At 35.5% G+C, this 27,013-nt stretch overlaps 1 protein-coding gene across 2 annotated transcripts in view; it reads right to left on the reverse strand.

Moving 5' to 3' along the window:
• Positions 1–27,013, reverse strand: part of FNIP1 (folliculin interacting protein 1) — a 155,602-nt gene that overhangs the window by 58,338 nt on the left and 70,251 nt on the right. For both annotated transcript variants that reach the window (XM_043587069.1, XM_043587060.1), the window contains exons 3-5: positions 8,018–8,152; positions 3,527–3,627; positions 3,203–3,277 (exon numbers count right to left, since the gene is read on the reverse strand). In XM_043587069.1, coding sequence (XP_043443004.1) covers positions 3,203–3,277; positions 3,527–3,627; positions 8,018–8,152 — 311 coding nt within the window. The remainder of the gene's footprint in view (positions 1–3,202; positions 3,278–3,526; positions 3,628–8,017; positions 8,153–27,013) is intronic.

The following is a 27,013-nucleotide window of genomic DNA, read 5'->3' on the forward strand; positions in this document are numbered from 1 at the left end:
CTGAAAAATTCAGAATATGGGAAGATTAAAAAACATGCTCCTGAACAACTAATGGGTCAAAGAAGAAATGAAAAAGTAAATTAAAAAAATAGTCTGAAACAAATAAAAATGGAAGCACAACATATCAAAACTTGTTAGAAGTGCTGCAAAAGCACTTAAAATAGGGCAGTTATAGTGATAAATGCTTACAGTAAGAAGCTAGAAATATCTCAAATAACCTTGATTTACACCTCAAAAACCCAGAAAAAAAGCCCAAAGTTAGGAAGGAAATAAAGATCAGACGGGAAATATATGAAAGAGAACAAAGAAAAAAAAATTTAAAGATCAGTTTAACTAAGGGCTAGTTTTCTAAAGAGACAAAATCAACAAACCTTTAGCCAGACTAACTCAAAAAAAAAAAAAAAAAAAAAGAGAGAGAGAGAGAGAGAGAGAGAGAGAGAGAGAGGACTCAAATAAATGAAACCAGATATGAAAGAGACATTACACTGATACCAAATAAAAAGGGATCATGAAACTACTTATCAACAATTACATGCTAACAAAATGCGTAACCTATAAAAAATGGATAAATCCCAAGACTGAATATACAACCTACCAAGACTAAATCATGAAGAAATAAAAAATCTCAAAAGACCAGTAACAAGAAGGTAGAATCAGTCATTGATCAAAAACCTCCTAACAGATGAGAACAAACTGAGGGTTGATGGGGGGTGGGAGGGAGGAGAGGGTGGGTGATGGGTATTGAGGAGGGCACCTTTTGGGATGAGCACTGGGTGTTGTATGGAAACCAGTTTGTCAATAAATTTCATAAAAAAAAAAAAAAACAACCTCCTAACAGAGAAATGCCAAGGACCGGATGGTTTCCTTGGTAAATTCTACCAAACATTTAAAGAATTGATGTCAATTCTTTTCAAACTCTTCCAGAAATCAAAGAAGGAGTATTCCCTGGCTCATCTTACAAGGACAGCATGATCCTGACACCAAGGCCAGGACATTGTAAGAAAATTACAGATCACTTTTCCTGATGATTATAGATGCAAAAATTCTGAACAAAATATTAGGAAATCAAATTCAACAGAACATTAAAAGGATCATTCAATATGATCAAGTGGGATTTATCCCTGGGATGCAAGGATGCTTCAATAAATGCCAGGCAATAAATGAGAATTACCACATTAAAAGAATGAAACATAAAAATCGTATGATCATCTCAACAGATGCAGAAAAAGCATTTGACAAAACACAACATCTTTCCACAAAAAGAAAAAAAGTCAAAAAAGTAGGTTGGAAGAACAAATATTATTAAAATGTGCATATTACCCACAATCATCTATAGATTCAATCCAAGTCTTATCAAAATTCTAATGGCATTTTTCATAGAAATAAGAAAACAATCCTATAATTTGTATGTGCAAAAGACCCTGAAAAGCCAAAGAGATCCTGAGAAAAAGAACAAAGCCAGAGGTATCATATTTCCTGATTTCAAACTATACTACAAAGCTAAAGTAATCAAAACAGTATAGTACTGGCAGAAAAATAGACACAGAAAACAATGGAACAAAATCAAAAGCCCAGAAAAAAAAAAACCCGCATATAAAGAACACTTAACAAAGGAAGGAGAGTACCTTCAGTAAATGATTATGGGAAACTGGGTAACTACATGCAGATGAATGAAATTAGAACCCTATCTTACACCATTCACAAAAATGAACTCAAAATTGATTAAAGACATAAACATAAGACTTCCAAACTGCAAATCTCCTAAAAGAAATCATAGGGAAAAAGCTCCCTTGACATTGATTGTAGCAGCAATTTCCTGGACATGGCATAAAAAGAAAAGCACAAGCAACAAAAGCAACAATAAGTAAATGTGACTACATGAAACTAAAAAGCTTCTGCACAGCATATAATCAATTGACAAAATGAAAAGGCAATCTATGGAATGGTAAAAATATTTGCAAATCATGTATCTGTTAAAGGGTTAATATCCAAAATATATAAAGAGCTCATACAAATCACGAGCAAAAAACAAACAACCTGACTAAAAAAGTAGTAACTTCCTCTGAATATTCAGAAGAACTGACTAGACAGTTTTCCAAAGAAGGCATCTGATAAATAGCCAAGAGGTATATGAAAAGGTGCTCAACATCACTAATCATCAACCAAAGGCAAATCAAACCACAACAAGGTATCACCTCATACATATTACAATAGCTAACATCAAAAAGACAAGAGATAATCAAGTGGTGGCCAGGGTATGGAGAAAAGGAAACCCTTATGCACTTTTGGTGGGAACATAAATTGATATAGCCACTTGAAAACAGTATGAAGGTTCTTCAAAAAATTAAAAATAGAACTACCGTATGATCCAGCAATCCCACTTCCTTGGTATATATCCAAAGGAACTGAAATGAAGATCTCACAGACATATCTGCACTCAGGTGTTCAATGTGGCATTAGTGACAACAGTCAATAAATGGAGACAACAGATGAATGGATGTCATACACATACACAACACACATGCATGCATGTATGCACTCACACAAAAAATGGAATATTATTCAGCCACGAGAAAGAAGGAAATCCTGCCATTTGCAACAACATAAATGAATCTTAAGGGCATTATGAGAAGTGAAATAAGTCAGAGAAAGACAAACACCATATGATATCACTTCTATGTGGAATATAAAAAAATTGGACACAGAAAAACAAAGAAGAGTGGTGGTTATCAGGGGCTGAGAGTGGAGGAAATGAGGAGATAATAGTAAAAAGTTACAAACTTCAGTTATAAGATCAGTAAGTTCTGGGATCTAATGGACAGCATGCTGATTATAGCTAATAATACTGTATCTGTTATACTTGAAAATTGCTAAGAGGTTAAATCATAGCTGTTCTTACCACAAAAAAGAAATAGTAATTGTGACAGCATGGAAGTATTAGTTAGCTAATGCTATGGTAGTAATCATTTTCCAATATATGAAAGTATCAAACCAATGTGCTGTACACATTAAATTTATATAGTGTTACATGTCAATTATATCTCAATAAAGCTGGAAGAAAAAAGGCTGGCTTCTGTGAACTTTCAAACTTAAGGAGTAGAAGAAAATCTCAATTTAAGCTGCAACCCCAAGAATACTCTGTTCGTTTCCCTACTTTGCACATCCTAAATAATTAATTCTCCCTGCATTCATAATCACTTACGTATTGAGACTTCCACAGATACTGCTGCCAGTCCGTGCAGTAAAAACTTTGCTAAGCATAAGCTGTGGAGGGGAACTATGGAGAAAAAGAAAGAAAGAGATCAAAACTAAGACAAGGAACTTCTCAATTTATTATAATCAAAATATGTAAGTGACAGACATTTCACTGTATAGTTACAACAGTCCTGAAGTAGCATGAACCCCACAAAATATCATAAACTGAGTATCTGACATGCTCAATCTGCATGAAGACTATATGCAATTCTCTCATGTTTAAAAATTACATATTCTAACATGGATAATGAAAAATCAGAAAAGCCCTCACCGGATCTGATGAATTTTTAAGGTAGATCCTTTGTAGCTCATTGCTACCGAGCCAAACATCATCTCTCCAAGCATATTGGCATCAGAAGAGCACCGGGAACCCTAAAAAAATAACGATAACATTAATCAAATTGCAGAATGTCAAACCTTATGACTATTTCCAATATTGAATTTTATTGACAACTGCTTTGCTATAGTTATTCTACATAATGGTTTTTTTTTAACGTTTATTTATTATTGATAAGCAGAGCGAGGCAGAGCATGAGCATGGGAGGGGCCGAGAGATGGGGAGACACAGAATCCGAAGCAGGCTCCAGGCTCTGAGCTGTCAGCACAGGGCCTGATGCAGTGCTCGAACTCACAAACCCAGAGATCATGACCTGAGCTGAAGTCAGATGCTTAACCGACTGAGCCATCCAGGCGCCGCTATATAATGATTTTTTTAAGTGATACTACACTGTATACACTGTTCTATAGCTTGATTTTCTCCATTTCACAATGTCTTACACATCTAACTATACGGTTATACAAAGATTCCTTTTGAACAGCTGCATAGTATTCTACTGTATGAAAGTACCACAGTTCCCCTTACTGATGGGCTCTTTAGGTTACTTCCAGGTTTTTGCTATTACAATATTGCTTAAATGAACATTCTTTTTTTTTTTTTAAGTTTAGTTATTTTTGAGAAAGATACAGAGAGAGAGAGAGAGAGGGAGGGAGGCAGGCAGGGGGAGGGGCAGAGAGGGAGAGACAGAGAATCCCAAGCAGGCTCCACAGGGTCAGCACAGAGACTGACATGGAGCTTGATCCCACAAACCATGAGATCGTGACCTGATCTGAAATCAAGAGTCAGACACTTAGCCAACTCAAGTGAGCCACGCAGGTGCCCCTTAAATGAACATTCTTAACCACATCTTGTGCATATGCAATGTTTCTCCAGGACAGACAATAAGAAACAGAATTCACTGAACATGCAGAACAGTTTTCACCACTCCTGCTGTACAAAAGAGATATTCACAAACATGGTAATTTACCTCTACTTTGTATTTTTTTAAAAGGACTTATTTAAAACATGAGAATATCTCATTCTCAAAGAACTCCAATTAAAAGTTATTCCTTTCCATCATTCTGTCTTTAATTATCATCCATTTCATCACTAATTAGATACTGTGGTAAATATCACTAATTACCCCCTGAAATATCTTATTCCTTATTTTTTGAAGTCTCATGTGTTTCAGGGCAGCAATGTGCCCAACTGAAAAAAAAGAAAAAACAACTGCATTTCACATCCTCCCTTAAAGACAAACTTAGGGGCGCCTGGGTGGCTCAGTTAGTTGGGCATCCAACTTCAGCTCAGGTTATGATCTCTCGGTTCATGGGTTCAAGCCCTACGTCAGGCTCTGTGCTGACAGCTTGGAATCTAGAGCCTGTTTCATATTCTTTGTCTCCCTCTCTCTCTCTGTTCCTTCCCCACTTACACTCTCTCTTTCTCTCTCTCAAAAATAAATAAAAGATTTTTTTAATTAAAAAAAAGACAAATTTAGAGTTGGTTTCTACATTTCGAGGGTTAAACTAATGGCTGGAGTTGCAGCTTTCACAATTTATACATTTATATGCATGAGATATAAATGAAAGTCACTGGAGATGGAGATACCATATTAGGAACACAGAGCAACAATTTAACAATTTAACACATTAACTCTGGGTAAGTAGAAAGATAAGGATACCTTGATCTCTAAAGCCATCTTGAACCCTAAATATCATACCTAGATGGCCTACCTTCAGACCTGTCATCCAGTGAAGAAAATAATCCCTAGGAAAAATGTAATTCCTAACTTGTAGTTACATAATAAAACTGATAAGAAAGAGGACCTAAGTAACTATCTAAGATAATAATTATTCACAAATTTCATTAAATCATTCTATCATAACAAATCAAGAATTAGGAGTTTTAAGAAAATACTTAAAAGACTCTTCTGATATTAACAATAAAGTAACAAGGACCCTCATTTTACACGTGGAGGATAGGAAATATACCTGTACACTATTTTTTATTTTTATGTGATTCTTCTACTCTTTTGCTTATTTACTGCCCATTTTGGATTAAAGAAATCTATGTATTTACATTTGTCAACCTTTCTTAAAAGAGACATCTTCAAATAGCAATCCATTTCATCATAATTATTTCATATTAGTTTTAAATATATATTCACTTACATATTTTTTCTCTCTTAGGTGTTAGCCTTAATTTTGTTTTAATAAAGACAAAAAGCTAATGTTTAAAGAAAAAAACACTTTTGATATACCTATTTAATAAAAGAACTCATCTAGGGATTTGGTTAAGAAAAAACTTTTATTTCAAAACACAAAGGTTTGGGTACTAAAAGTAACATTTTAGAAACAGAGACAAATAATTTTTTAATGATCAAATGGGAGGGTCTTTTTTTTTTCTCCTAAAAAAAAAGATCAATGCAAGGGGTGCCTGCGTGGCTCAGTCCGTAGCATCTGACTCCTGATTTCTGCTCAGGTCATAATCTCACAGTCGTGAGATGGAGCCCCGCGTTGGGCTCCACGCTGCTTAAGATTCTCTCTCTCCCTCCTACTTCCCCTCCCCAGCTACTGTTCCACCCGTATCCAAAAAAAAAAAAAAAAAATTAATGCCAACCCTACTTGGCAAACTACACTGCTTCTGGTTAATGACAGAAGTGAGAGCCTTCTCTTACAAGCTCATTTTCACTATAACATGGCTAACTCCATTCTTATTTTGACTAAAATTATTATGAATTTAAGTATCAAAGCAGTTATAGATTTTAATACTAAACTAGAAAAGAAACCTCAGAAACCAAAACGCAGTAAAAATAAATTGGTGTTTAAATTTTATCAGACCATATAGTTCACTAGTAAAGGTTCTCTTTGCCTGCTCTAATACATATCGAATACTCAGCATAAATGTCACTTGCATATTTATATATGACATAATCTATAATAAAGGTTATAATTTTAAAAGTGCTATTACTTTAATACTTTTTTTTATAATGCCCTTATTAAAAAGGCAATTTTTTGAACATACTCATTGTTGGAAGTTATTAATCTGTAAAAATCTGTGTTAATCAAAGATAATGTTCTAGTTACCTGAAATCACACTTTATCAAGGGTAGTGAACTATATGCTACAATAATTCAATATCTCTTACTAAAAAAACAGAGTTCCATGACCATACTCAGCCTACTATCAGAATATCTGGGCACAAAGCCTAGGAATCTGTACCTTAAAAAAGAAAATCTTGGGACACCTAGGTGGTTCAGTCAGTTAAGCATCCAACTCTTGGTTTCGGCTCAGGTCTTGATCTTGCAGTTTCGTGAATTCAAGCCCCACATCAGGCTCTGCGCTAGTAGCACAGAGCCTGCTTAGGATTCTCTCTCTCCCTCTCTCTGTCCCTCCCCCACTCACACTGTCTCTGTCCTTCTCAAAATAAATAAATAAACTTTAAAAATAAAATTTTTTAAAGAAAATCTCTAGAGATATTGATGCAATATAAGAGTCCAATCACTCAATGCTTCAGGGTTCCTATAATCTGTATCCATGTGCTAATTTTCAACTCCATAATCTTAGGAAGAAAGGCAAGCTTACACAATTCATCAAAGTAGTAAACATCCAAATTGGTATAAGTATGATGATGTCACATAGCATATAGCACAATTAGGAACTTATTAATATATCACGCTTAAGCTGGAGGAATAAAGGTGGACAGGGGAAATTATGTACTACCTCTTAATATCTGGATTTTAATAACTTCAGAGGTCTTTCATAGATACTGTCATATTGACATCATATAAGGGTCACTTTCCTTCCAAACACGACTACCTAATTACAAATAATTTAAAAGCCCAAGATTCCATTTTCGTACCACTAAATATAAAATACTTGTGATGCATTCATGCAAGCTTGGATGACATGAATAAATTCACATAGATGACATTTACTTGGTATGAAACCAAACACTTATGTGAAATATAACAAATTTAAAGAGAAGTTACTATTAGATACTATTTTGTTTAAGTTTGTATTTTAAAAGAAGAATCACATTACTTTTGAAAAACAAAAATGTCCATTTCTGCATGTGTATAGTTCCAATCATACTTAATTTCATTCTACAGCCAAATTGTATTATTTTATATTAATCTTCATTATTTCAATAAATTAAAGATATCTAAAATAAATTATTCTCATAACCCAAAAAATCTGGTAAATAAAAGGGAGAAAATACTCCTGGCTACCTATGACCATAGTTTTCTGTACTTTTCCTAAGATTTATCAAAATGCATAAACATACTTCTTTAATTATCTGTCTCCACAGCTACAAATGTAAGCTCCAGGAGGGTAAGGACTAGTTCCTATTGTACAGCAATCCCTAGGATGGTGCATAACACATCACGGACACTCAAAAATATTTGTAAATTAATGAATAAGTAAATGACATCAATGATCTTACTTGGTACTTAGGACATTGGTCCTTTACATCAGAAGATGAAGTCACAGAACTATCCAGTGAGGAAGAACTGTCTCCTCCAGGTTTCAACTGGCAGCATTTCCCAAAGACTTTTACTTGAGCATCACTACAGAGTTTCTGAAATAGAGATATTATTTCCATTCATGTTTTAACAAACTTTTCACCATATACAAGTTTAATTTACAGTATAAAAGCCTTTAGAAAAAACAAGTATGAAATAATTCAAAATATACCTTAATATATTGATTTTACTACATTTTCTCCAGTACTATTCTCTATTCTTTGTCTCATAATTTTAATAATATTTGTTGAGTTTGTATTGTGCTTTTCTCATAAACATTGTTAAATCAAGGGAGTTTTTCTATATTATTATGGTCTACAACAATAGTCTTTACAAGTGACTTAAGAGATGGCAGCAGTTTTCAAAGTATTTGATCTCAAACTCCATTTAGGCCTTTTGTTTCTGTGAGTTAGATCTATCAATATTTTCCCATATAAGACATTAAAGCTGAGAAATTTTAAAATATTAATTCACTTAAATATAATAATATACCCATTACAAGTTAACATAAATAACATATTTTTTTTTTTAATTTTTTTTTTCAATGTTTATTTATTTTTGGGACAGAGAGAGACAGAGCATGAACGGGGCAGGGGTAGAGAGAGAGGGAGACACAGAATCGGAAACAGGCTCCAGGCTCTGAGCCATCAGCCCAGAGCCCGACGCGGGGCTCGAACTCACGGACCGCGAGATCGTGACCTGGCTGAAGTCGGACGCTTAACCGACTGCGCCACCCAGGCGCCCCAATAACATATTTTTAAGGAAGAAAATTTCTATGCAGATATGTAGGGATAAGACGAGAAATACAAAGCTTTTATATTTTACTAAATGTATGTGTATGTGTTTACATATATTAAACATACATGTTTATTATTTTGAAATGAGAATGTATTCATGTGTTGAACAGTTAAATGTTTTGTTTTGTTTTGTTTTTTGCCTTTTAAAAAATTTAAATCCATGATAGTTTACACATAGTGTAATAATGATTTCAGGAATAGAATTTAGCAATTCATCACCTACATGTAACACCCAGTGCTCATCCCAACAAGGGCCCTCCTTAATGCCCATCACCCATTTAACCAATGCCCCCCCACCCAACTCCCCTCCAGCAACCCTCAGTTTGTTCTCTATATTTAAGTCTCTTGGTTTGCTTCCCTCTCTTAACAAACTTTTAATAACAGCTAAGTTTAGGACAAGAAGGTTGTACAGTGGCATAGTATGAAAGCATAATGTATTTCTATTCCTTTTTCTTCATTCTCTTGCTTTTCTCCCACTCCCAGATTCTAGAGCTTTCACTGCTCACAACTACCAAAGGTGCAATCTACCATGGACTTTGATACTCCTAAAAATATTTTGGTGCTTTATCACAGTTACCAGTATGTACACTCTTCCATGTAACAGACCTCACGTAGGTTTTCAGAGGAAGTAATCTGAATGAAATCACAGTTTTTGAAGATCAACTGTTTTATAGATGCCATCACCACCAAGGGCATTATAAAAGAGAACACCTGGTAATTCCAAAATCACCTCTAACCAAAAATGTAGAGAGACAGCATGATAAACTAAAATGAATAAGGGCTTTACAACTAAAAAGATGTGAATTTAAATCCTGGCTCAGCGAGTTACCTGACCTCGCTAAATTTATCTATTTAATGGAAAGAAAAACCCTATCTAATGGGTAGGGTATTTGTGACACTTAAGGGGTGTGTGTGTGTGTGTGTGTGTGTGTGTGTGTGTGTGCCTCCATATGTACTTATATATAAAATACATAAAGTGCTCTATACAGCATCTAGAACTAGCATGTGCTTACTGGTTTGTAGCTATAAATGATATTAGAAAAAAGTTAAAGTAAGAAGCTAAAATAACTGAATACCTACTTTGGAGTCAGGAAATTCAGTAGATATTTCCATGTATATTATTTCATTTAAACACTTACTAAAATATTGATATTTTTGGTACTGATATTCTTGGCCACATCTTAACAACCTTCTATTTAATGATCACCATCGAAATGCTAGGTCTTTAAAACTATTTTCTTTAATACTCAGGGTGGTAGATATTATAGCCCAGTTTAATGCATAAGAAACATGAAGCCGAGAGAGTTTAAGTAACTTCACCAAAGTTATAAGAACTAGTAACTACATAATATGCTTAAAGGCAAAACCAGGTGGTTTTACATGAAAGATACTCAATATTACTAGTGATTAGGGAAATATAAATTAAAACCACAATAAGGTATCACCTCATGTCTATTAGAATGGTCATCATCAATTAGTCGAGAGATAACAAACACTAGCATGGATCTGGAGAAAAGGGAACCTTTGTATACTCTTGCTAAGACTACAAATTGGTGCAGCCACTTTGAAAAACAGCATGGAGGATCCTCAAAATATTAAAAATAGAACTATATTACAATCCAACAATTCCACTTCTGGGAATACATATCCAAATGAAATAAAAACTGACTCAAAAATATATCTGCACCCATGTTCATAGCAGCATTATTTACAATAGTTAAGACATGGAAAGAACCTAAGTTTCTATTGACAGATGAATGGATAAAGAAGTTGTAACACAACTTCTTTGTTGTACACAAACTATATTATTTTGTACACATGTAATGTACATGTGTAATGTACATTTTTAATGTACACATGTACACACTATATTGTGTACTATATGTACACAAACTATATTATTCAGCCACAAAAAATTAGGAAATCCTATAATTTGTGACAACATAGATGGACCCTGAAAGCATTAGGCTAAGTGAAATGTCAGACAAAGAAAAGCAAATACTGTTCAGACTTGTAGTCACCAGAAGTGGAGGGTATGGGGAGGCAGATTTAGAGGAAGGTGGTCAAAAGGTACCAATTTCCAGTAATAATAAGTACTAGGGATGTAATAATGCACAACACAATAATAGATAACACTGCTTCGTAATATTATAGGAAAGTTGTTAACAGAGTAAATTCTAGGGGCACCTGGTTGGCTCAGTTGGTTGAGTGTACAACTTCGACTCAGGTCATGATCTCACTGGTTGTGAGTTCGAGCCCCGCATCAGGCTCTGTGCTGATAGCTCAGAGCCTGGAGCCTGCTTCAGATTCTGTGTCTCCCTCTCTCTGTCTGCCCCTTCCCCACTAGCGTGCTTGCTCTCGCTCTCGCTCTCTCTCTCTCTCTCTCTCTCTCCCTCTCCCTCTTTTTCCTCTCTCCCTCTCTCTCTCTCTCAAAAAAAAAATATTAAAAACAATTTTTTAAAGAGTAAATTCTAATAGTTCTCAGCATAAATAGAATTTTTTCTTCCTTTTTTTTCTTTCTTTTCTTTTTATTCTGTCTGTATGAGAAGATAAATGTTAGCTGAATCTATGCTGGTAACCATTTCATGGTATATGTAAAGTAAACCATCAGGCTGTATATGTTAAACTTATGGAATGATATATGTCAATTATTAGTCAATAAAACTCAATTTGAATACAATGTATACCAAAAACTAAGAAACAGTTGAATGAAACAGTCCTTTTCCTCATGGAACTAACAATCAAATGAGAGAAAGAGGCATTTAACAAATAGACAACTGTGTATAATGAAATATAATATTTCAAATATGTTCTTTTATGTTAGCAATAGCTAACTCATTGTACTTACTATGTGCCTAGGCACTATTCCATTTTACATAGTTATTCTTTTATTCCTCACAACAACTCTAGGAAGTATTATAATTATCCCCACATTAAAATAGAGGTTAAGGATCAATGACACTTAAGTGAACTGTCCAAGAGAGGACTTAACCTAGTCTAGGGAAACCAAAAAAATGACATTTAACCCAGGACTACAAAAAGCACAGGAGTTAAGGTGAAAGAAGAAGAGTGGGAGGGCTAGAAAGATATTCCAGGCTGAGGGACCTTGGTATATCCAATCTCTGAATCATGAAGCAATCTGCTATAGGGAGGAAAGGGACAAACATCCATCAGTTTCAGGACTGAAGCATTAAAGTATACATAAAATTCCTTACTACATGCACACACACACCCACCCACACACACACCCCCCCACACACACCCCTCTCTCCTACCAACTCCTCAGCTGTCCAGAGTCTTTTCTCCCTCCCATTCTGAAGTCATGGCTTTTCTGAATCCACATAGCAACAACTTCACGGGAAGATGGTCTAATGAGGGGAGAGGGCACAGTCTGCAACCCTCAGGTAGACAGACATAGGCCTTCTATGAGCACAACCACAGAGCAAAAGGATTCAGTTTTCTTATCTCACTTTCATTCCAAAAAGAATGATGCCATACTTTATTTTTAACCCACAAAAAATCATGCTCTACTTACGCATAAAAAATAAGTTATAAACACCACTGAAAAAAAACCTGGCTTCTTATAAATGGATTATAATTTTTATTAACTTTTTTTTAACATTTTCACATAATCACAAACAAGTTGCAAACTTAGTTCAAAGAATTATTTTTTCCTGAACCAAATGGGAGTAAGCTGACTACCTAAGATGCTATGAACTAAAGCATCAATACTTCAATGTGTATTTTCTACAAACAAGGACATTCCCTTAAATAATCATAATACAGCCACTTTTCATGTGGCATATGATTTCAATGCCCATTAATGATAATATTCTTAATACTGATGATCACTTGATTAAGGTGGCACCTACCAAGCAACCTCACTGTAAACAAACTTTTTTTTCCTTTGTAATTAATAATATTTTGATAAGGGGTGGGGGGGGGAATGAAATTCGTATGCTATTTTATTTTTATGCCATAAAAATGCTGTTTCTCATCAAACTTTCAACTTATTTATATCAGTATAAACTCATGGTTTTCTATTTCATCCAATGGGTTGTAATCTGCTACTATCATTATTTGTTTTTATGCTAGAGTTTTCCCTATTTAGCCAGTGACAGGCCCTTCATGCTGGTTTCTATGTCCCTTTGACATAATCCCATCATTGTTTAAGCTTCTGGCACAAGTTCCAGGCTTTTCTTTTTCTTTCCCTGCTCCAGTCTAAGGACCAGTCATTTCCCTAAAGAGCCCTGGTTCATTCTAATGGAGAAGGGAATTAAGACATTAAGATCTAGATACTAGGTATGAGCCCACACGTTGGGGTCTCATTGTGCTTCTGCTCTCACTGCTCTGACAGGGCTGAGGAGTACACATATGTATCTAACATATCCATAAACAAGTTTACATTTACATTTATTGCATTTGAGTATATACATGCATGTACATATATATTAAAACATAAATTTGCACCAATAAATCCAATTCCATTCCAAGACTACAAGGTTCTTCTAGTTTTCTCATTTATAACTCCCTTTTCTAACAATCAGAACAACATGCCTTTCATTAGCCTTCAAATGTGTTTATTTTATCAACTCCCTTATATGAAACCAGTCTTTCATTTCTCACTCCCTCACCTGCATGGACATTTTCTTTTCCTCAGGCACAGCGAGCCAAGATGGATGCCCTCAACATCCCATTTGGGCACTGACACTCTGTTATCAGGCAGCAGCTATGGAGATGTCCTCCTTAACTTACTTGGGTTCTAATACTCTGCCTTGGACCACCATGTCTCGACCAACTGACATCAGTGTTCAGCCCTACCTAATGGCTTTAGGACTAAATTGTTCAGAAAGGGTAAATGGATGGAAGGTAGAAAGACATGGGGGATTAAAAATTTTAACCTTGACACATAACCATATTTTATGTTCCAGATTCTCTATCACAACTGAAATTCAAATAAGTAACCAACACTTACATGGTATTTTCAGTTTACAAGTCTTTCACATAAATTTTCGGGTTTTTTCTTGTTCAGTCAACTTTTAATAATTTTAAGTTGTACATAAGTAATCCATTCATATGACTCAAAAGCAAAAACAAAATAAGTAAGTATACACACGGAAATCTAGAAACCCTTCTTGTAGTACCCTATTTCCCACTCCACATATTCCCAATTAGTCACTTTAACTGGTTTATTATTATCCTTCTAAAATTTCTTTTTGCAAATAAAAACACAGTATTACTTTTCTTTCTCTATTACAGAAAAGGTAAGTAATTCAGTTCTGTCCTTGCTTTATTTTCCTCTAAAAGCCTAGAGAATCTTTCCATTTATCGTTAGAAATCCTCCTCCTTCTTTTTTTCATACAGCTGAATAGTATTCAGTGTGTAAATATATTATAGCTTATTTAACCATTCATCTGTTAAGGAAGGATATTGCTGGTGGAACTGCTGGATTAAAACAAGAATAAATAAGACTTCCAGGGAAGATGGTGGAGTTGGAAGATCCTAACCACATGTCATCCCACGAACACAACTAACTAACACCCATATCAGTGTAAATAACCAAGAAAATGACCCAAGACTGGCAGAACAGACTCTCCACAGCTAAATGTAGAGATAAGGTCACACGGAAGGAAGGAAGGAAGGAAGGAAGGAAGGAAGGAAGGAAGGAAGGAAGGAAGGAAGGAGATCAGGAGTTAAATGGACCATGGGACTGTCTGCATAAGGGAAGGACACCAACATCACAGGCTCAGAGAGGGATAAGAAACAGACCTTCAGGCCAAGCACCCTAAGCATAGGGATCCCATATAGGGAAGACCAGTCTCCATAACATTTGGCTTTTGAAAACCAGTGGGGCTTAATCTCACAAGTTCTTACCATCAGTGGGGCTTAACACCTGGAACTTTAAAATCAGCAGGCTCAGCTCTAGGATAGCAGAGAGGGCAGAGGAAACTGAGTCCCCATGCATAAAGAGCACCAACAACAGCCCTGTGGAGATACGGCATAGAAGCAGCAGTCTGAAAAATGCCTCAAGTATATGGGAGAGAGAGGTGTTTACTAATCTCAGAGCATGTGTTGGAGGGACAGGGATCCTTGGAAGACTTTTCCAGGAAGAAAGGAGTTGGAAGGCACCATTTCCCTCCCCCACCTCCCCCACTCCCAGACTAGACACATGGACACTTGGGGGGAGAAACCTCAGCCCCGACAAGCTCCAACTAACTTGTTAACAGAGTACCACACTCCTGTGTTCTCTTCCATACAAGCCCCCTCCAACTATGCCTCATTCCAGGTCCTATCCCACAGCAGACCTGTCCAGACCTGGCTAATACTAAGAAGCCTGCCCCTGTTTTCTCCTGCAGACTTGCCTCCTCCAACAGACCTTTGGACAGAGCCAAAGGCAAGTGCACAAACCTGAGAGTATGCAAGCAGCTTGGTAAGGGGCCAGGACCACGTCAAAGTGACTCCTGCACAAGGAGAGGGGAAGACAACCACACACACCAGTTCAAACTAGACTCTAGCAGTGGGCCTGGTCTGACTATAGGCTCCACCCACCAATGAAAGCTTCAGAGGATAACACAGGCAAAGGTCCCTGCAGCACAATACACATTCAAGTGCACACAGAACATTCTCCAGAATAGATCGTATGTGAGGGTACAGAGTAAGTCTCAACAAATTCAAAAAGATCAAAGTCATTCCATGTATCTTTTCTGACCACAACACTATGAAACTAAAAAATCAACCACATGAAAAAGTCTGGAAAGAACACAATACATGGAGGTTAAATAACATGCTACTAAACAATTCATGGGTCAACTGAGAAATCAAAAAGGAAATGAAAGGACTCCTGGGTGGCTTGGTCAGTTAGGTATCTGACTCTTGGTTTCAGCTTAGGTAATGATCTCATGGTTATGAGATCAAACCCTGCATTGGGCTCCACGCTGGGAGTGGAGCCTGCTTAGGATTCTCTCTCTCTTGCTCTGCCCCTCCCTCTCATGTGTGCGCCTTCTCACTCTCTCTGGGAAAAAAAAAAAAAAAAAATCAGAGGAAATGTAAAAAATACATGGAGACAAATGAAAATGAAAGCACAATGGTCTAAACAATAAAAGAGGTTCAGCAATACAGGCCTACCTCAAGAAGCAAGAAGAATCTAAAATAAACAATCTAACCTTACACCTAATGAAGCTACAAAAAGAGGAACAAATAAAGCCCAAAACCAGTAGAAGAAAGGATATAGTAAAGGAAGAAAGAATATAATAGGATATAAAAGGATATAATAAAAAATATAATATTAGAGAAGAAATAAACAAAATAGAAACTAAAAAAACAATAGAACACATCAATGAAACCAGGAGCTGCTTCTTTGAAAAGATCAACAAATTGATAAAGCCTGGCCAGACTAATCAAAAATGGAAAATTCCTAGATACACATAACATCCCAAAACTGAATCAGGAAGAAATAGAAAATGTGCACAGACCAATACCAGCAATGAAGTTTTATTGGTAATCAGAAAACTCCTCACAAACAAAAGTTCAGGACCACATGACTTCACAGGTGAATTTTACTAAACATTTAAAAAAGAGTTAATACCTATTCTTCTCAAACTAATATATACAAAACATAGAAGAGGAAGAAAAGTTTCCAAATTTATCCTATGAGGCCAGCATTACCCTGATACCCAAACCAGATAAAGACACCACTAAAAAAGAGAACTACAGGCCAATATCCCTGATGAACACAGACACAAAATTTCTCAACAAAACACCGGTAAACCAAATTCAACAATACATTAAAAAAATCATCCACCAGAATCAAGGGGGATTTATTTCTGGGTTGCAAAGGTGGTTCAATATTCACAAATCAATCAATGTGATACTTCACATTAGCAAAAGAAAGCATAAAAACCATATGATCATTTCAATAGATACAAAAAAAAAAGTGACAAAGCACACCATTCATTCATGATAAAAACTCTCAACTAACGACGTTTAAAGGAAACATAGTAAAGGCCATATATGAAAAATCCACAACTAATGTCATACTCAATCGTGAAAAACTGAGAGCCCTTTCCCTAAGATCAAGAACAAGACAAGGATGTCTACTCTCAACACTTTTATTCAACATAGTATTGGAAGTCCCACTCACAACAATGAGACAACAACAACACCAAAAAAAGGCATCCAAATTGGTAAGAAAGAAGTAAAACTTTCAATAATTGCAGGTAAAACTTTTCACTAATTATACTATATATATATATATATATAGAAAACTCTGAAGACTTCACCAAAAGACTACCAGAACTCATTAATGAATTCAGTAAAGTTGCAGGATACAAAATCAATACACAGAAATCCATTGCATTTGTATACGCTAATAATGAAGCAGCCAAAAGGGAAAGTAAAAAAACAATCCCATTTACAACTGCACCAAAAATAATAAAATACCAAGTAATAAATTTCACCAAGGAGATGAAAGACCTGTTCTCTGAAAACTGTAACACAAGGGGCACCTGGGTGGCTCAGTCGGTTAAATGTCCAACTTCAGCTCAGGTCATGATCTCACCGTTCATGAGTTCAAGCCCTACATCAGGCTCTGTGCTGGTGGTTCAGAGCCTGGAGCCTGCTTTGGATTCTGTGTCTTCCTCTCTCTCTGCCCCTCCTCTGCTCCTTCCCCTGCTCATGCTCGCTCGCTCTCTCACTCTCTCTCTCTCTCCTTCTCAAAAATAAATGAACATTGAGAACTGTAACACAATGATTAGAGAAATTGAAGACGACACAAACAAATGGAAAGGTATTCCACGGTCATGGATTGGAAGAACAAATACTGTTAAAACAGCCACACTACCCAAAGCAATCTACAGTTTTAATGCACTTTCTACCAAAATAGCAACAGCATTTTCACAGAATTACAACACACAATCCTACAATTTGTATGGAACCACAGAAGACCCTGAATATCCAAAGCAGTCTTGAAAAAGAAATATAAAACTGGAGGTGTCACAATCCTAGATTTTAACATATATTACAAAGCTGTAGTAATCAAAACAGTATGGTATTGTCATAAAAATAGACACAAAGATGAACGGAACAGAACAGAGAGCCCAGAAATAACCCCAAAATGATACAGTAATTTCATCATCAACAAAGGAGAAAGAATATGCAGTGGGAACAAGACTCTCTCTCCAACAAACTGTGTTGGGAAAAATGGACAGCTACAAACAAAAGAATGAAACTGGACCACTTTCTTACATAATACACAAAAATAAACTCAAAATGGATTAAAGACCTAAACGTGACACAAGAAACCATAAAAATCCTAGAAGAGTGCACAGGCAGTAATCTCTCTGACATCAGCCATAGCAACATTTTTCTATTTCAAGGGAAATAAAAGCAAAAATAAATTATTGGGACTACATCAAAATAAAAATATTTTGCACAGCAAAGGAAACAACAAAATTTTTAAAAAGCCTATGGAATGGGAGAAGATATTTGCAAATGACTTCTATGATAAAGGGTTAGTATCCAAAATATAAAAAGAACTTATACAACTCAACACCAAAAAACACACAATCCAATTAAAAATGAGCATGAGACGTGAACAAACATTTCTGCAAAGAAGACACACAGATGGCCAAATGACACATGAAAAGGTGTTCCACATCACTAATCATCAGGGAAATGCAAATCAAAAGCATAATGAAATATCTCTTACACCTGTAAGAATGGCTAAAATTAAAAAAACAAAAAACAAGAAAAGCTGACAAAGATGCAGAGAATGGAACCCCTTGTGCACTGTTTGTGGGAATGCCAACTGGTGAAACCACTGTAGAAAAACCAGTATGGATGTCCCTCAAAAAATTAAAAATAGAAATGCCATATGATCCAGTAACTCCACTACTGGGTATTTACCCAAAAAATACAAAAACACGAATTCAGAAAGATAAATGCACCCCTATGTTTATTGCACCATTATTTATAATAGCCAAATTATGGAAGCAGCTCAAGTGTCCATCAATAGATGAATGGCTAGAGACGATGTGAGGGAGATATACACATTAGGAAATATTCAGTCATAAAAAAGAATGAAATCTTGCTATTTGCAATAACATTTGCAATAACATAATAAATGGGATTGTTATACTCTAGAGAGTATAATGCTAAATGAAATAAGTCAGAGAAAGACAAATACCATATGATTTCACTCAAACATGGAATTTAAGGGGCGCCTGGGTGGCGCAGTCGGTTAAGCGTCCGACTTCAGCCAGGTCACGATCTCGCGGTCCGTGAGTTCGAGCCCCGCGTCAGGCTCTGGGCTGATGGCTCAGAGCCTGGAGCCTGTTTCCGATTCTGTGTTTCCCTCTCTCTCTGCCCCTCCCCCGTTCATGCTCTGTCTCTCTCTGTCCCAAAAATAAATAAACGTTGAAAAAAAAAAAATTCAAACGTGGAATTTAAGAAACAAATGAACAAAGAAAAAAAAGACAAAAAAAATTCTAAACTATAGACAATTGATGGTTACCAGATAAGAGGTCAGGAATGAGTGAAATAAATGAAGGGGATTAAAAGTACATTTATAATGATGGGCATTAAGTAGTGTATAGAACTACTGAATAACCGTTTTATACACTTGAAACTAATACAACACTATGTTAACTATACTGGAATTAAAATTAAAAAAAGAAAAAAAGAATCTCTGGGGATGCAGCCTCAGAATCTGTATTTTTAACAAGTGCCCCAGGACATTGTCACGCACAGACAATCACTGGATAGGACCATCAATAGAATTTCTTCCTACTCTAAAAATCTGTTCATTCCCATGACCTAAATTTTAGTTAGCTCTATTTTTCTGTGAACAGAATTGAATTTAAAAAAGAAAGGTACAATTTGCCTGGTGCCTATGTTTGGGGCCTTACATACATTGTGTCTAATTTTTCTGTACAATAATCCTTTGAGGTAGGTATTATCATCACCACAGTATGCATAGATTCCAAGCTGGAACTCTGTACAAACTTCCAGATAAAGAGTGAGTTAAGTTCTAAGGATGTAATGTACAGCATGGTGACTATAGTTAACAGTACAAAAGTTGCCAAGAGAGTAAATTTGAAAAGTTCTCATCACAAACACACATAAAAATTCTGTGTGACATGATAGATGTGATAACTTACTTTACTGTGACAATCTCTTTTCCATATACACATACATAAAATAACTACATTGTATACCTTACACTTACACAATGCTGTATGTCTACTGTATTTCAATAAAGCTGGGGGGGGAAGTTGGGACTATGATTTCAAAGTCAATGTTTTTTCCCCACAATATCGTGCTATGGTAAGAAATTATGAAAGAGCTAATTATAACTGATAAACTCTTGTGCAGTACCTTATCTTCATACAATAGATTACTATTTTAGGAACTTTTTCTTCATCCTCTTTGGATCACTGAGTTTCTCCTACTCTGAACCATTAATTACTTGATGTCATGATGATAATATAAAAATAATAAGCTTCACCTTAATTACTCCTTTTCTTATTTTTCTTACCTATTTACAATGTACTCTTCTTCAGGCGCCTAGGAGGCTCAGATGGTTAAGCATCCCACTCTTGATTTCAGCTCAGGTCATAATCTCACAGTCAGTGAGATTGAGCCCTGCATCAGGTTCTGTGCTAGCAATGCAGAGCTTGTTTGGGATTCTCTCTGTCCCTTCTTTCTGCCCCTCCCTCTCTCTTTCTCAATAAATAAAATTTACTAAATAAATAAATAAATAAATAAATAAATAAATAAAATGCACTCTTCTTACATTTTATACATTTTGGAAGGCAATTTAAATCCTTTGTGTGTGGCAGGGAATAAATCAAATGTAAATAAAACAACAAAAAAAAGCAAAAATAGATATAATATTAGTAGACACTGCAAGATTAACTCCATGGAGATTGTATCACTTTACTCATTCACTTTTACAGCAAAGTATCATGATTAAACATCTGAGTTTTTGCCAATCTAAAAGGAAAGAACTAAAATCACAGTATACTTTTCATTTTTGTTTCCTTTATTAGGAATGAAAATATAAATCCTATCACATGTGTAGTGGTTGTCAAAGTTAAGAGTCTTTTACTTTATGGCCCCTGTATTTTAAGTCATAGTTAGAAAAGTCTTCTTCATTCCACAAAAATATAGGAACTCACATTTTCTTGTGTAATATCGTAGTTTTACTTTTTTTACATTATTATGTCTAACATACTTGAAGTACAAATCCAAATTTATCTTTACTCTAGTTATGTGACTCAATACCATTTACTGATCTTTACTGATTTAAGATGATGTCTTTATCATATACTAAATACCTGTGTGTATGTGGATCTATTTGTGTTTCTTTATCTTACTCTGTTAATCTCTTTGCCTATTAGTGTGCCAATTACACACTGTTTTAATTACTGAAACAAAGTATTTTTGCAAATCTGGTACAGCTAGCTCATCCTTACTGTCCTTTTTTCAGTTTTCCAACCAGTTACTGCTTATTTTTTTTCCATTTGAACTTCAGATTCCTCTGCCTAGTTCCACACAATGCCCTCCACCAAAAACAAACAAACAAAAAAATGATGGTCTTTTTTATTGGGATTGCATTATTTTACAAAGCAACTTAGAGAGAATGGACAACTTTAGGACAGTGAGTATTACCCAAAAATATATTTTGCCTTTCCCTTTGCTCAAGTAGATTCTGTACACTTTTGGAGACTTTTAAAATTCTGAAACCATAATTGTTTTTTGTTTGTTTTTTTTTAATTTATGCAAGGCACTTTTTTAAGTTGCTATTTTAAATGCTGTCTTAACTACCTTCATATCATCTAACTGAAACCTGTAAGTATATATGGAGCTTTCTGATTCCTGTATATTACCTTTTTTACAGCTCCAACGACCTAAAATCCAATGTTCCAAATTTGGTCTCATAATTAAGACTCAACTATTATACAGTGCTTCAACGTGTACAAAACTCATACACTGTAATTTGTGTTCACCTTTCCAAACTTACGTGCATTTGCTATACAATTTTATACTTGAATATAACGATTAAAAGCTAAAGCATGTAAATGATCATATAATTTCACTGAGAACTCAAGAAACAGCATTACATTATCATTAAAACAAAAACAATGTCCAGGATAAGGAGAGTATCACAGGATGAAATCACACAGGACACATTTGGCTACATCAGTGTTCAAAGAAACGACATCACAGTGATTTTTATATTTCAGCTATAAAATGAATAAGGTCTGAGGACTGAATGTAAAAAACAAAAAATAAAAATAATTCTTTTACAAAGTGAGTTACTTTATTAAAATCATTGAATGTATTCATTTTAATCTTTACAGTTCAATAGTCATTTTCATAAAATATAATAAAGCTGAAATACACCTGTTCTGAAAAGCTATACATTGATCAATATAATTTTAACATTATAAGACATTTTAGCATGCAAAGTACTTTAATTTCTAACACAAAATCAAAGCATTCATGTAATTTATGAGTCACAAAATTAAAAAGATAAAATATACAGTTCCCTCATTTTCCCATTAAACCCATTAAATATATTCTAAAGAGACAGTATTTTCTTTGCATGGAAACATAGAAAAAATCTGTTTATCCATCTAAGGTGCTGCCATGCTCTTCATAGAGAATTCCTTGGTTCAACCAAATCCAGATATGAATCAGTATGCCATTGTGAAAATATTACCTGCCTTTCCCCCTCCCAACCCAAATAAAAAATACTCAATAAAGTGAATAAAGTGAATCACCTTTACAAAGAAAACTATCTGTCATGTGTTTTATTTAAAGGAACCTCATTAAGTATTTTTACAGTGCTCATTTTTTTTTTTGAGAGAGATTGAGTGTATTTAGGCATGCATGCAAGTGTGAGAGGGAAAAGGAGAGAGCGAATCCCAAGCAGGCTCCACTCCCAGTGTGAAACCCAATGCAGGGCTTGATCTCACAACCGTGAGGTCATGACCTAACCCAAAACCAAATTGGAAAACGCTGTCTCCCAAAGCTGCTTCCAAATTGGAAAATGTTAATTTCTTTTTGGTAAAGGGAACAGAGTAAAGCAATTTCGTATGACTCACACTATAAAATTTAATTCTCCATTTATAATTTATAGTATTATTTTCTCAATTTTAAGAGAGAACTTTCTCAATAAAATTTCTGGTAAAAACACATGTCCAAATCAATATTTGTAATCCTTATCTTTGGTAGACTGTTTTAAACTAAGAAAGAGGAAGGATATGAGAAGTGACTTCAGTATTTATCATATGAAAATAGAATGTTGCTCTGCAAAGACAAGGTTGAATGATTTACCTTTATTCAGCAAACTGCTAATGTCTAAACTATCTCATCATTATGTATAGACTCAAATATTCTGTAAGAAGTAAAAAAAATATATATCATTTACTCACACAGTCCTTCTTTGCCTATGTAGAGCCCACATGATTTGAAGTTCCAAAGGTACAGTAATTGTAGATTTTTAAAAATCACTTGAAGATTCAAACAGCTTGCAATTTGGAGGAAACAATGAGTATTTTGATGTGATTCACAGTATTCAAAAGGAACATATGAAATCTTCATGAAAGTAGTTACAGGATTTTGATAATAAACTTCCTAACTATAACTAAAATTGATCAAATCATATCCTGAGTACTTCTTACCACATGTGAAGCAGTAGGCAGTTTAGGAAACTAAGGTAAATAACAGATGAATTTTTTACTTTGTCTTTCTTTCCCAACTAATAATGAATGTGCATAAAAATATAGCTATAATATAGAAGTCTATGAACAAACTATGAATAAAGGATTATGAGAATTTTGATAGAAAAGGAATATACCTAGAAGAATCAGAAAGGAGTCATAAAGTTCTGATAAAATGAACCCTGAAAGTGGATAAATCTTCATCTAGGGAAATGGCACGTAGGATGAGGACATATGAAGCCAAGAGAGACTGGAGATATTCAAGGCTATTTGATTTCTAGTCACCAGTGAGTCTAGAGAAGTTTGAGTTTTAGTTTTTCAGGGTTTATTGTTTTTTTGGGGGTTTTTGTTGGGGTTTTTTTGAGAGAGAGAAAGAAAGAGAGTGCAATGCAAGCGTGCATAAAAGAGTGTGGAGAGAATCTTAAGAAGGCTCTATGCTCAGTACAGAGCCCAACTCAGGGTTCGGTCTTAGGACCATGAGATCATGACCTGAGCTCAACAGTTGGATGCTTAAGTGACTGAGCCACCCATGCACCCAGAGAACAGGTTGTTTAACTTTTTTTTAATGTTTATTTATTTTGAGAGATAAAGCGTGTACATACATGAGCAGGGGAGGCACAAAGAGAGAGAGGGAGAGAGAATCCCAAGCAGGTTCTGCACTGTCAGCACAGAGCCCAAGGTGGGGCTCAGTCTCATGAACTGTGAGATGATGACCTAAGCTGAAATGAAGAGTCGAATGCTTAAATGAATGATTCACACAGGCACACCAAGAACAGTTTTGTGTTTTTTGTTTGTTTGTTTTTTAAGTAGTAGGCTTACAGGAAAATTTCAGAAAAATGAGAAATGAGTGGGTGGTATGAGATTAGAGCCAGCAGACAGATTAATACCGAGACATAGAGAGAGAGAAAAGACCAAGAGACATGAAGCAAACCAAGAAGAGACATTAAGGAGACCAGGGGACACAAAGGACAGACAGCCTGACGGTGAGGCAGAGAGACTGAGACAGCAACAGATGCTAAGAATGAAGAGTCAGAAAAAGAAAAAGACGACACAGACATGAAGGAGAAAGTAAAAGGATAATCATTTTGTTGGTGTTGTATAAAGGGGCTTTGTGAATGTCTGCAGACAAAGAAAAAAGTTAACAGTGAAAGACATCAGCAAGAGAGAAGACTAACAAGAACCAATTAAGCATCATTCCAGAAAAAGTGGGTGGGAGGGTTCAAGTAACAGCAGGAGTCAAGACTCACAAGGCTGCATAAGAAAAAAAGTAATAATGCTGAAAAAACACACAACGAATAAGCATTAATCAAGATAAATAATAAATGAGAGGTCCTATGCTACAATGCAGTGGAACGCTATCAAGCAAAGAAAACTCTCAATAAATACTTCCTTAAAAAATCAAAGTAATATATATCAATCAATTATCAATCTGTCAGCCTCAGTCTAGTTCTGCTGAGCTATCAGCAGTCTAAATACAAAGAAGACATGCTTATCACATATGCAACCTTAGATTTCAACTGTCTAACCATCCACAATTCTGTCACTATAAGGCTATATCTCATTACTCAACTATTCAAACCAAACTGTTGGATTTACCAAACACTTCCTTCTCCCTCATCCCCCACATCCAGCCATTCCCCTAACAGCAGCAACTGATTCTTTTCACTGTATCTTTTAAACTGAAAGATAACTGACATATAACATTATATTAGTTTCTGGTGTACAACATAATGATTTTTTTAGATACTGCAAAATTACCTCCACAATAAACCTAGTTAACATCCATCAACATACACAGTCACCAATTTTTTTCGTGTGATGATAACTTTTACTCTTTTAACAACTTTCAAATACACAAGACAGTATTTTTTTTTAAATTTTTTTCTCAACGTTTTTTATTTATTTTTGGGACAGAGAGAGACAGAGCATGAACGGGGGAGGGGCAGAGAGAGAGGGAGACACAGAATCGGAAACAGGCTCCAGGCTCTGAGCCATCAGCCCAGAGCCTGACGCGGGGCTCGAACTCACGGAGTGCGAGATCGTGACCTGGCTGAAGTCGGACGCTTAACCGACTGCGCCACCCAGGCGCCCCCACAAGACAATATTTTTAAAGATAATCACCATTCTGGACATTACATCCCCATGACTTATTTTATAACTGGGAGTTTGTACCTTTTGACCCCTTTCACCCATTTTGCCCACTTCCCACCCTCTCCCTATGGCAACCACTTCCTGTTATCTCTAATTAGGACTTTAATCTTTTTTTTTTGGATTCTACATATAAGCAAAATCATAAAGTATTTATCTTTATCTGACTTATTTTACTTAGAATAATGCCCTCAAGATCTATCCATGCTGTCACAAATGGCAAAAGTATCTTCTATTTTATGGCTGTTAACACATTTTCTTTCATTCATCCAATGATGTAAACTTTGGTTGCTTTCATGTCTTGGCTATTGTATATAATGCTACAATAAACATAGGGTGCATTTATCTTTTTGAAGTGTTTCCACCGGGTAAATATGCAATAGCAGAATTGTTAGATAACATGGTAGTTCTATTTGTAATTTTTTAAGGTTCCCCCTACTGTTTTCCATACTGGCTACACCAATTTACATTCCCATAAACAGTTCACAAGAGTTCCGTTTTCTCTACACCCTCAACAACACTTGTTATTTTTTAAATTTTTTTAATCTTTATTTATTTTTGAGAGGGAGAGAGAGAGAAACAGAGCGTGAGCAGGGGAGGGGCAGACAGAGAAGGAGACAAAGAATTGGAAGCAGGCTCCAGGCTCTGAGTGGTCGGCAGTGAGCCTGACACGGGGCTCGAACTCACAAACTACAAGTTCATGACCAGAGTTGAAGTCGGACACTTAACCAACTGAACCAACCAGGCACCCCTCTTGTCTTTTTAAAAATAGCCATTCTGACAAGTGTGAGACAATATCTCATTGCGGTTTTGATTTGCATTTCCCTGATGATTAATGATGCTGAGCACCTTTCCCTGTACTACTGGCCACTCGTATGTCTTCTTTGGAAAAATTCTATACAGATCTTGTGTCCATTTCTTAATTGCACTGGTTTATTGTTTTTTCTGTTTTGTTTTTGTTTTTTGCTATTGAGTTCCTTATATTTTTTGGATTTTAACCCCTTATTGGATATAAGACTTGTAAATATTTTCTCCCATCAGTAGTCACTGCTCATGTTTTCTTTTAGGAGTTTTATGCTTCCAGGTCTTATGTTTAAGTCTTTAATCCATCTGGAGTCAGTTTTTGTGTACAGTGTTAGATAGTGGTCTAGTTTCATTCTTTTGTATGTGACTGTGCAGTTTCCCCAACATTTACTGAAGAGACTGTCCTTTTCCCTTGTATATTCTTGGCTCCTTTGTCATAGAG

Source organism: Prionailurus bengalensis, chromosome A1 (assembly GCF_016509475.1).
Source record: "Prionailurus bengalensis isolate Pbe53 chromosome A1, Fcat_Pben_1.1_paternal_pri, whole genome shotgun sequence".
In the NCBI taxonomy this organism is placed as follows: Eukaryota; Metazoa; Chordata; class Mammalia; order Carnivora; family Felidae; genus Prionailurus; species Prionailurus bengalensis.